This window comes from Liolophura sinensis, chromosome 1 (genome assembly GCF_032854445.1).
Source record: "Liolophura sinensis isolate JHLJ2023 chromosome 1, CUHK_Ljap_v2, whole genome shotgun sequence".
Lineage (NCBI taxonomy): Eukaryota > Metazoa > Mollusca > Polyplacophora > Chitonida > Chitonidae > Liolophura > Liolophura sinensis.
This window is the reverse complement of record NC_088295.1, coordinates 71,786,482-71,799,428: the sequence shown is the minus strand read 5'-3', so window position 1 is coordinate 71,799,428 and position 12,947 is coordinate 71,786,482. Positions and strand designations below refer to the sequence as shown.

The 12,947-nt window shown below is 38.1% G+C and overlaps 1 protein-coding gene across 1 annotated transcript in view; it reads left to right on the top strand.

Annotated features, from left to right (window-relative positions):
- Window positions 1–12,947, top strand: part of LOC135461262 (LIM and SH3 domain protein F42H10.3-like) — a 34,948-nt gene that overhangs the window by 8,107 nt on the left and 13,894 nt on the right. Inside the window, 5 exon segments of the mRNA XM_064738266.1 lie at window positions 1,442–1,536; window positions 2,916–2,949; window positions 2,951–3,001; window positions 3,398–3,575; window positions 4,679–4,807. Of these exon segments, the coding sequence (XP_064594336.1) occupies window positions 1,442–1,536; window positions 2,916–2,949; window positions 2,951–3,001; window positions 3,398–3,575; window positions 4,679–4,807 (487 nt within the window).

The window sequence follows — 12,947 nt, the reverse complement described above, 5'->3', positions numbered from 1 at the left end:
AATTGAGGATGGTTGTGGGTTTTCCCCCAGTCTCTGCCCAGTTACCTCGCACCACAAACGCTGGCCGCTGTGGTATAAGTGAATTATTCTAGAGCATGGCATAAAACACCAGTCAAATAAATGAATAAATAATCAATACATCTGTACAACATAACACAATGGATCTTCAAAAGGCACATTAATAAATTGACAAAACTTCTAGATTTGTGTTTTCTTTATTTGACTACATTGTACAGATGCAAAATAGTCTATTCAATGATACCATCCTTAACCCGACCATGTCAGCAAAAAGGGTCGGTCAGGAATCTTTTTTTGTTGTTGAAGATAATAAAACATTTAAAAAAATTAACATTGTGAAAAAGAAAGAAAAATCCCAAAACAAAGTTTAGTGCATTGGCTATTTTTTTTACATGGTTGGTCAAGGATATACATGGTACTTTTATGGGTGTATATCATCAGCTTTGCTCCTCGATATGTAGCACCCCCCCCCCCTGCTTTACATCAAAAACTGATCAGCCTAGTACAAAAAATCTTAATTGTGCATCATGCAATAAAGCTTGCACCATCCATCAGGCTGTTTCCTTGTTAAAATATATTAAAGTGACTAGTTATCCTCTCATTACACTGCCATCAACAACACCAATGGTCCCAAACTACATACATAACCATACTACAGGACTTTTTTCAATGGCATTTAGAAGTTAAGTTGGATAACATAACAAATATATGGATCACAAGTTCTACTATTCAGTAAATGATGTTTTGGTATATGTGTATATCATTATCATGCAAACTACATGTAAGGTCTCATGATGATTGCATTTATTTGAGTAGTTTCTAAAGTCGTTTCACTAACATCTTCGCATATTTAAAACCTTTTAATGGTTCTGCTGTCTGACTGTTGTGTCCACTGATGCTAGGTAAAGCAAAACAGATGTTTTTCTGCGAGACTGTGATATTTTGATTTTACATCTCTTGAACAACAATTCGATGTCTGATTGCAGGCTATGCATCTGAACCCAATATAATATAAGTGCCCAGATCATTTTCTCCAATAGATGTATGCATGTATGTACATGTCCATCCTGGGGTAGAAATATCACCTACCTACCTGCCACCAGGTCATATTCCTAATTTTGTAAGAAAAACAGAAGAATTCATTAAAATGTTGAATGCCATTCATGCTTTAATATATGTACAGACCTTTGTTGTACTGCCAAAAGCATTATAACTTAAACCACCAAGGGACATTTGGTTCCAATGCAGGCGTAAAAATGAGGTACAGGTGTTTTATGTTTTACTTTATTTCCTCATGTGGCTGTATCTAGTGTAACTACCTGATTATATCCCATTATTTGTTCTGCATATGTGTGTATCTGGATGCATGTAAAATGTTTTAAATTTATTAATTGTCTGTTTTTTCTTTTTTTTTCTTTTACAGTTTTGGCACAAAGGGTGTTTTCGATGTTCGACCTGTTCGATGACACTAAATATGAAAAATTACAAAGGTTATGATAAGATGCCGTACTGTGCTGCGTGAGTATTATGATAAGAAAAAAATTTTGAAGTGTCACAAACAGTCTCTTCAATATTAATAGAAAATATGTGCACATTTAAATCCCATTATTGTTCTTAAACATGCTTTAATACATGTTTGTTGGTTTGTGATGTTCTCAGGCATACTTGTTGCTTTCAAAGTTTGTGTGCCATTAATTTACATGGTTTAGTGATCTCCATGTATGTGACAAGGTATTGGATACATACAGTGTACAAACAAGAACATTTACATGCAAGTGACATATATGTAGTTACGTACAGTTTAGTTCTATTCATGGAATAAAGGGCAAATTTCGCTTGACCAAAATGGACAGCTGTGCATAATTCTGACGTGTATGCAGTGTACATCTTTTTCTGCTGAATTGAAATGTAGTCTCATATACATACAAACCGGCCTGGATAGCACAGTTGGTAGAGCGTCCGCTTCGGGACCGGTAGATCCAGGATCAATCCTTGATCGAGTCACACCTAAGACTTCAAAAGAGGTAGTTGTAACTTCCTCGCTTGGCGTTCAGCATGAAGGGGATAGTGCAACGACTGGTTGACCCATATCAGTATAATGGCTCGGGCGGGGCGGCTTACTTGCCTTCGGTAAGTCGTCTCAGTGAAGCAGCACTAAATAAAAGAGCGGTGGAAATCCGTCCTGCAACAAGGAGGCACATTACACGCACCCTAATGATTCCTTCGTCGTCATATGACTGAAAAATTGTTGAGTACGATGTTAAACCCCAAGCACTCACTCACTCATATACATACATGTCTGTTGTGAACTGTGTACATATACAGCACACCCAACATAATTTCCCTTTAAGTTTTGTGTTGGCTGCATAAAGTCCTCTTCTTCATCTGTAGAAAGTTTTCAGTCTGGATTTCCATAAAAAGAGAACATAAAACAGTGGGCAGTGACAGACTTATTTGAAATGTACTTTAGCTTAAACAAGTCTGCCACTAAACAGCATGCATACTGAAAACCAATTTGTGATAGGATTTCATTACGTGGAAAAATCTGCATGCAAACATCGACCTTGTTACAAGGTAGACATGTACGTATCTGTTTGAATGGTGTAGTCTTGAACAAGTTGTGGACTGTCATTTGTTCCAGTGCGACTGCACTTAGGTGTTGGGTGTACTTGTGATGTTGCACCAGTTTCTTTCTGTGGAACAGTTGTGAACTAGATTCAGACTGGCTTCCTAGTGATTAGATGTACATGTATTAAACCCTTTTTGGGTGGGTAAACATTACCCCGTACAGGTGCACAGTATCCTTAGTTTAAAATTCAAGCAATTTTTGTAACTAGGTGCCACCAGTATTCATCAGTTTTTCAGCTACATGTACGCATTTGTTTTTGTGTTTTTAGTCATTATCCCACTACAAAGTTTACTGCTGTGGCGGGACACTCCAGAAAATCTGAGATTGAAGCAGAATACGAACAACCAGAGCATTGTAGGTGATCTGTGAAAGTATGACACTAATCCAATCATATTTCGGTATCCACAAACATTTTCACTCATACAGTTAAATTCAGAATACTTTCATCATTTTCCTTGGCAAGTAATTTTCTTGGGTAATATTATGACTACTACAGGAATAAATCTACAGTTGTGTATATTACAAGGATTACTCCTGAAGAAACCTACAGTTTTACATTGTGTTAAGATTGCCACTGGAATAAACATACATGAGTTGTGTTTGACTTGACGATGAGTACACAGATGTGAACAGTGTTGCTAGATAGCTTAAGTGCTTACAGCGGCGTAAATAACTCTGCAATTTTACTGGTTTCGAAGTTAGCCATTTTTACCTGTTCAAGTTATGGGTTTTTTTTTTCTTTGTTTTAAGCTTACTTACCATGCAGATTATGAAAAAATGAAAGGAACTAAACAAACGATTGCGGACGATTTGGAAACACTGCGAGCCTCCAAGAGTGCACAGATTGCCAGTGAAGTTTCGTACCGGGGTGTGAAAGTTCATCGAGATGAGCAGGAGATGCATAGGCCAGAACAGGCTATAGATGACGGTATAACTCCTTTACATTATCTCTCAGTACATTTACATTGACCTGCCTTGAACACTGGGGTTATTATTGAATGATTTAACATTGGTGTTATGGTGTCGTTTCTCCCTAAAACATTGTCATTGAGTTACTGTTGTTGAAATTTGTATTCCTTTGTTTTCATTTGTGTGTTTATTGTTGTCAGTGTTCATTAGTACGGTTAAATGTCTGTTTGTATCCTTATTCATTACTGTTGTAGTTGGTCATCAATTAATTATGTTCATGCTTTCATGTTACATTTTTCATTTCATCTCATCACATTAAGTCATTCAAATTCAGGTGTTTAATCTTGTGCGTTGAAATACTGCAACAACTGATTTTACGTTTTTTTGATGTGGTTTGGTTTGACCCCTCTTTTGTGTTTTCAGGCTTTGCTTGATTAGATTTACAGGTAGATTATAACAGTAAGCCTTTTCTCACATTGTTCAAGTGTGTGAGAATAATGTGGTAGCTTTTATAGCTTTCGAGAATAATGTGGTAGCTTTTATAGCTTTCTGGTGTATTCAGAAAACACCTAATAATGATTTGAACAAGTGATTAAGTTTAGCAAAGAAAACAGTTATCCTACACTTTGTTGTGTGAATGTAGAACAAGTGTTTAATAACAACAGGCTGTGCTTGATTTAAGTTGCTACAGTTTTGTGCAGCTTAGCATAAGATAAGCATACACTTTTTGTCAACCACCACACATGAAGTATGCAAGTATATGACTGAAATATATTTCAGACATCTGAGAAATGCTGTCTGAAAAAAAAACAACAAAAAAACATGCAGCAGAAGTTCAGTGGCAGTTGTGTTGAATATTGACACAGTTGCAGACACAGGAGATTTAGCATAGCACTGAACTGTATAGTGTGAACTTATGATCTGTTAGTGATTCCAACCATCTCAAATTGAACGTTGCCAAGGATTGTATTATACAACACGACAGACAGGTGTATTATCTCAAATGACATAATGGATCACTCGGGTTGATTCCTGTTTTTTGTTGATGATTATGTTTTTTTTTCCAGCATGAGTTGTCTTTTCTGTTTTGCATGGTTTGCTGTTTTTCTCTCCTGTGCTTAGAGAGACGGAACCCGAGAAACCGAGCTGTGGGGAGAATCTCAGATTATGACCCTGCTGAGACTCATCCCTCCCCATACTCTGCTCGCTCTCAGATGCCCACAATTTATGACTCTAACAAGGGCGGTAGAGGTGAGTTGTCTCGCCACAGCGTCAGCCTTGCGGTGTCTGTGTGCACCCATGGCCTTGTACATACACACCCACTTTATACCCACCTGTTTCCACATGTCAGGTTATTCCTATCTATTATGCTCTTAGCACCTGTACCCAGTATAATTCCTTGTCATGGCAACTTTCATGTCTACCCACCCACCTATTATATATTGTATATTGTGTCCAGCTATATGACAGGTACATATAGCCTAATCCAGTATACACTCTTTGCACCCGTCCTATATTCCTTACCTACTCCTGTATCAGCATATTGTACTGTTCTTCCCCACATACATATAGTATGTATGTATAGTACCACTATTCTCAACAGTCACTGAAATGTAGACTATATACACAGCCCTGCATGTTCCAGATTAGCACATGCATTATTTTACCTTGTAGAGATCTTGTCCATCTGAGTAAGCCTACATACACCCTCATGTGATTTAGGCCAAATACGGGAACCTACCAGCTTCCACACAAATTCAGTCACAAGGAACACATCACAACTTTCAACTAAGGGCCACTGGAATGTATTGCTCAAAATGCATTAAACACCTTGTCCAGTGTTACCACTACAGTGCACATCCCATATAGTGCAGGACAAGAGAGTGGCTCATTCTTGTGATAGTGAATGTCAAATTGTTACCAAAATTAAAATATGAAATTTAACAGCCGGCTTGTATAACTCACATGGCATGGAAATTCAAATGTGCTCAAAATATTAACAGAGAATGCAAACCAATTTGGGCCTTCTAAACCCTGTAATGTTATGGCTTACATCTTAACACATGGCACAAGGGGTCCAATGTTCTGGTTGACTATTACATTGTGTTGTATATGACCTTGACCATTGGTCTGTTAACCAGCCTGAAATGCACCTGGCCCATTTATGGTATCCCGCATTGGGCCGACACTACAAGAGCTACAACTCACTGCTCTGTGGTTTAGAGCTCTAGTATCCCACTTGCTGCACATGCATGTTCACTTTCTATCTGTATGGTTCCAGGGTCATCTGGACAAAACTGACCCAGGTCAGTGGTAGTTATACCTTTGTTAGTTCAGTTGGGTGGAGATATTTCACTGCAGTCAAGATGCACTCATCTGACACACACCTGTGAAGCTAGAAAAGAAAAGGAAAAGAGACAATACATGTACATATGGGTTGTCCAGTTTAACATGATCTACACTACATCTATAGGCAAACATGCTGTTCAGTGCGCCCACGTGGCAGTTAGTGGTAGTTAGGATGCAGTTACAGATGCTGTATTCTTAGCACAGAGGCACTACACATGTAGAGTGGTGTAACCGCTTTACATGTAGGTATTGCTTGTGTCAAATCATATACAAAGACTGATAGGTTTGATCAGCAGTGTACTCTCTGTGGTTTTGGTTTGGCTGTCAGGCTTAAACTTAATTCTATTACTTGCTTTAGATAATGAAGCAAATGAAAGAACATTATTACTTATTGCTAAACATGCCTTGGCTTGGCTGTGGCTTAATGTCAGATTTTCAGGTTACATGTACATATGCGTGCAATGGTTTATATAAAGATTCACCAGGTTTCCTCCACTAATTAGACTGACCAGTGTTATATATCTGTGAATGAAGCATTCTTCATGACTACTGTTACGACCCAAACTGTCTGTATTATAAAGAGATGGCTTGTTTGAAATACACGACAGTTTAGCCGCACAAAAATGTAACCAAAACCAGCAGATTTTATTTTACAACAATTTATTAGGTTTAACAAGAACAGATAACAAGACTTTTACAAATACTAAAGTACTTAAGTTTAACAAGAAAGGATAGCAGTATCTATACAAATACTAAGTATTTACACGTACAACGGTGTCAAGTCCAAACGGACGCATATGTTCCACAATGCGGAAAACCATAAAGGCATAAATGCACAAATAAGAGGGAAAATCCACAGTATAACTGAGTGTATGACGAAATATACACAAAATTCCACAGACAGGGTCCGTGTACTAATAAGCACTGTGTACACAGGAGCATATATTGAATATACAAGTTCAGACTGAACAAGTGCTCCGTGGAGATGATTCTCCTTTCTTCCCTTTTGACCTGCTTTCATAGGTCTTATATAGACTGGTGGAGTTTTCTAGAATAAGAAAATTCTTGAACACTTGTTGTAAACAGACAGGCCCCGAACTGAGCATATTCTGGAACAGTCTAAGGCAGAGGCAGACAGCAGGCCCTGAACTCAGCATATGTAAACAGTGGCAAGCTAAATTTAGGAGCTGACGGCAGTTGTGCACATAACACTACATGTATGCTATAAAATAGCAATCAAATGTTTAGATAAGTAAACCTAAACCTAGTATGACACTGCTGCTTCTGATATGTTAGCACAAAACAATATGGATGTGGCATATGCTATAATAAACATGCATACACTCTTAATTAGCATCTCCCATTATATAATATGGAGCAATTATGGCATGATTTGCAATTAGTACATCAACACGGGTTCTTTGGGTGTTCTGTAAGTATCGGGATTGGCACAGAAGAAGTGTAGCATAAGAGCCCCTGTTTATAAGGAAGACCATATTTACATCATCACACAACTGGCAGTGTACATGTAGTATCAGACAGCTATAGAAGATTAATCAATGATCTAATTTACTCAGTGGTAGGTCTGAAGGTCAGGTGTTGCCAGAGTACCATATAGATATCTAACAATCTGCCCATGGGGATTGAAGTTGTGTGTGGCCTGGAGCAATGTTGTGTTTGTTAATGATCTCTACTCACCCACTATAGCCTGAGGAGCTATTAACTGACCATCTCTCTAACCTCCACACTCCCACTCCACTGTTGGATGAGATGCTTTGAACAGGACAGAAATGATGGGCTGGCTTATCCCTGGTGTAACTGGATCCTTCAAACTGTAACCTGAAGGAATGCCTAAAGTAGATGGAAATAGAAACCTGGGCCTTTGCTGGGCTCTATATATAGCAAGCTACATGTTATACATGTAGATGTAGACTAGCTTGTCCTTGCCAGCACCAACATTTATTTCAAAGCCACAGGTATTGAACAGGAGGATTGTCCATTAATGTTCCAGACTGTGGTTATGTGAATCATTACAGTAGTGTTAGAGACTTTAGATGTTGTAAATCTATTTACCAACCAACATGGGAATGGTTTTGTTGACAGTCAATCTCATAAATCAAACATTATGTAAGAGCTCTCCCCCCAATATACCTAAAGATGTACATGATTTATTCATATCTCGAGCACAGTACTTTTGTGCAGTAGACATACGGAAAAAGTGCTTGTTTAGCTAGAACTCCTGTATGTAGCATCTTATAAGGGGTCAAGTCATTTTGGAGAGCCAGAGAAATTGCTGTTAGTGTAATAAGCCTGACAGAGAATATTGAAATCTCCCTTCAATACATGAGCCCATTTAATTGATTTTACTGTTGCCAGAAGTTGCCCCAAAGGATTTTGCCCTGAAGCCCTGCTTGATCTTATCAGTTAAATGATGTAGGATTTATAGCTGGCTTCCTTGGTTTGCTGGACTGTTGCCCTTGTCTTGGGTGTAGAATGGCTGTGACTGGCAGTGTTTGAAGGGGTGGGGGAGCTGGCAGACAGCTTTTATATGGCTGGGATTTGCCGTGTTAAGAGATGTCACCTGGAAATAGTTTATGGTGGAGAGTGTTCTCCTAGAGCTGTTAGTAAACCCTTGGGTCATTGTGAGAGACCTTAACATAGTCCAGACTGTTGCCACAAGACCTGTTATTGTTGACCCATGCCAGGCATACCTGGTCTTCACTGTAGAGGGATGGTTTACTTAGATGTAGGTGCTGTAGCTGGGAGGTTGAGGGCAGCTACAGGCTAGGGTCCTTAGCTTTGGTCAGTCACTGTGACACATACATAATACATTGTATACATGCATATATAATGCAGTATTAATGAAGTGTACTGCATAGCTTTGGGCAGTGTGTATGTAAAACCCACCTGGCTTGTATGACTCTAGATCTTGTGAAAAGATAAAATGACATACACATTACATTCACGTGTACCTGTTCAAGTAGCACAGCAGAAACAATGACTACAAAGCTATCTCACATTTTTCAAGTACATGTAATGAATATAATCACAAGAAAGTGTACGCATAATTTTTTGAAAACTTAATTTTATGGTTGTGAATAATGACAAAATACTGAATTTAGTTTGTGAAGAATATATATTGTTTGGAAGCATCAGTCACATGGTGTTTATCTATATGAAAGTATTTTAAAAAAAAAGTGCCAAAAGTAAAAATTTATGAAGAAGTCACCTGATAAGGTGGTGAATTTATAAGAAGGAAAATAAGTTTGTATCCCTGATATTGTTTTTGTGTACACGTACGTGTATGGACTAACTTTCACTTTTATAAGGCTTATAGTATAGATCAGTGAGAAATGCTAGACGTAGATCTAACGTTATTTTTAGTTGAGGTTTTGCCTGGTCACTGTTCAGTACAGATCACTGTGCTTGTACAACTTACGGTTACTCTTTAGGGAGCTGTGCATTTTGAGATACATGCTCCGGTCTGGTCATGTAGGCATGGCTTGTTAATATATTCTTGTTGTGTTTATAGTTACGATTAGAACTGATTATGCCTGAACATGCCATCACCTTATGCGTTTATGATACATGCAGATATCCATATATGGTACTGTACGATCTGCCTAATAGTATTTCGCATGAGTAATCCAGGTGATAATAAATTCATTGTATAGACATGCATTCTTAGTGTGAATGATGCATATCTCTTAAAAGTATTTAATACATTTACATATTTTTCATCGTTTTTGCGTCATCATGTCTAACAAGCCCATAGTCGGCCCGTGTACTAAAGCAGAATGTTCTTAGTTGACACGATTGAATGTTTAGTGATTAGAGTAAGCGGTTTTCGTGCCTGTTGGATGGATGAGCTGAGTTATCGTGTTGGGGCGTTCAGGTAAGAGACTATTAATACCTGGCTAATGATCTCTGGTCTCCTGCTATCTCAGACTCTCAAAGACTCACCTTAATCGATCTTACCTCACCTGCCACTAATCACCGCCTCACATCAGATCATCTGTGTGTGCTGCTATACTCACTGGACCATGTGGTCGTGAACTACTACTATCCATCGCACGACTTTCAAAATAAACCCGGTCTGGCTTAATGATGTGTGGATAGGTTTGCACATGTAGTCTGTCATTTTCTAATTGGTGGTAGTAGCTGGTGTATAATGAAGTTCAGATACAGTCAGAAAAAGCGTACACATAGCTGTAGAGAGACATGGTCTGTTGACCAATTCTCAGAGTAGATATGTCTGTTTTTATGGAACATGAATAAAATGGGTGGGCAGTGACATTCATGGGCATGTATTTTTAACAGGTTTTTGAAAACTCAGCACTTCTATACCTGGATTCTTTGTTATTTATGAGGATTATTATTTATTAATAAAGAACATGTAATATTATTTAGGGAGAGTATTCATTCCATTCAGATGGTGATGTTTTGCTGTTGCTTTGTGCATTTGGTGCATTATGAGCAAAATGAAAAGGACAATTCTGTTGACTTGTACATGTAGGTCCAGCATTGCAGACAAGCATTTTGGATTATGTCACTTCTGATTCATGGTGGATTTAACACATTCATTTTCACCTGACATGGTTTGACTGCTGATTAGAAAATAGATTTTATCATTTTTCTGCTGATTTGTGTTAGATTTTTTATGTATTGATTCACAATTTCCATTGTTTTTCTACTGATTTGTGGTAGACTAAGTCTGATATGTATTAATCTGCATTTCCCACTGTGTCGGCTCGCTGTGGTAAATTGAACAGGGTGCCATTTAGCAAAGTCCTCTATGCTTATTGCTCTTTTGGCTGTAGGGTTATGTGTAAATTTGGCTTGTAAAGTTATTGTGGGCAAACCAGATAAAGTTAATATGTGTAGGATACTTCTCCTGGTAGAGGATAGTTTCCAGTATATATATCTTGTGCTGCTTAGTGTGGCCTGTTCATGTGAGGTCAGGGTAAGATTTTCACTTCAGCCATTACTTAACATTTCATCCATCATAGTCCTGTCAGTCTTGAACATCTGTTTGTGTGACTTAACTTAAGGATAAGTATTCCTTGTTTATACAGTTGTGTTCAGCCCTGATCAGGGTTATGCTGTTCTTCTCGCCATTGTTTTTTCCCTGTTACTTCAGCTGTTTTATAGGTCAAAGGTTATGTATGCGTATAGTTTGCAAAATAAAAATGGAATTAATTGTTGGCTAGTTGAAGACAGAAATCAAAGAATTTGGTGGCTAGGATGTACAGTTGTCCATTATACATGTATGTGAGGGTCCTATTTGCTTACCTAACATACTGTTTTAGTGGTGTGCGTTGAGCATGCTGTGTAAGCTTGTGCGTATTGCATTGGTGTGGAGGCATATGTGGTATCATATATTATAGTGGGATATTATAGTGTGTTATTTGTCATTCAGGTGTTCATACCTCATTTGTTGGACTTGGACAGATATACATGTATATGTCGGTGGTGAATCAAGTCTTCTGGTGCTCTGCCATGCATGAAATCATCTTATAGCACATGTACATGTGCATGTAGCAGCTTAAAGCTTAGCTATGTTATACTTCTGATCGGCTGTACTATGCCTGCATGTCTGTTGGAATTTTTGTCTCTGTACATACATGTACATACCAGCTATCCGCAGAGCTATTGGACTTCAGGGCTATCGTGCTTAAATATGATGCATCAGTTATGGTTTTTATTGACATTATGATAGCATTGTTTCAGACACTGTAATGCTTGCATATTCAAATATTGTTACCCGCTACAAAGTTCCTGTTTAAAATAAATTGACCAATTACAAAGTGGTTTTGTAGTTACCAATATGAACAGGATTTAAACCAACAATTAAAGGATTATGACTGACATACATGTTATGATTTCACTGAGGAGAATATAAGCCATGTATATAAGCCATTTGTCTGTGTCTGATACGTAATAATTTCAATATTCCATGGCAATGACTGTTAAAAAAAAAAAAAAAGCAACATGTTTTGTTCAGATAAAACACCTTTAGTACCAGAACTTATCATCTAGACTTTATTTAAATTTGTTAAAACATATAATTGTAAACATGTAGTTGTAAGGCCCATCTGTTGTAAGCTGCTGGTTGGATAAATTTAAGTTTGGAAATAGTGAAAGGCCCGGTTCAGCATTTTTATAGGGATACAGAACATTAGAGGAGATACCTTGGGGATCATTCTGTGCAATATTGTGTATCTTGGTCTCACGTTTGAACCAATATTTGACTGTTCTCCAGGCGATGCTCAGCTACTGTGATCCAGCTGTTAATGTACAGCACAACGCTGAACTGAATTTGTTGTAATGTGCATTTTGACCTTGCTGCTAATGTCAGACTGACCTGCATGTTAGTTTATGTTTTGGTCATGGCTGGATAGAACTGTTATGTGGTCATTTGTCCGTTACACTGGCACCAGAGATACAAACATGCCAGTTGTGCATTCTGCAAGGAGGTTCAAAAGTTCAGTAAGGAGTACAATACATTCTGTAACCAGAACATCATGTCTGTCAGTCTGTGTAGACTTGAACATTTCAGGCGTGGTATATATTGGTATACATATTTGACTGTTCTTCAGGAGATGCTCAGCTACTGTGAATGATCCAGCTGTTAATGTACAGCACAATGCTGAACTGAATTTGTTGTAATGTGCATTTTGACCTTGCTGCTAATGTCAGACTGACCTGCATGTTAGTTTATGTTTTGGCCACGGCTGGATAGAACTGTTATGTGTGCTCGTTTGTCCGTTACACTGGCACCAGAGATACAAACATGCCAGTTGTGCATTCTGCAAGGAGGTTCAAAAGTTCAGTAAGGAGTACAATACATTCTGTAACCAGAACATCATGTCTGTCAGTCTGTGTAGACTTGAACATTTCAGGCGTGGTATATATTGGTATATATATTTGACTGTTCTCCAGGTGATGCTCAGCTACTGTGAATGATCCAGCTGTTAATGTACAGCACAATGCTGAACTGAATTTGTTGTATTGTGCATTTTGACCTTGCTGCTAATGTCAG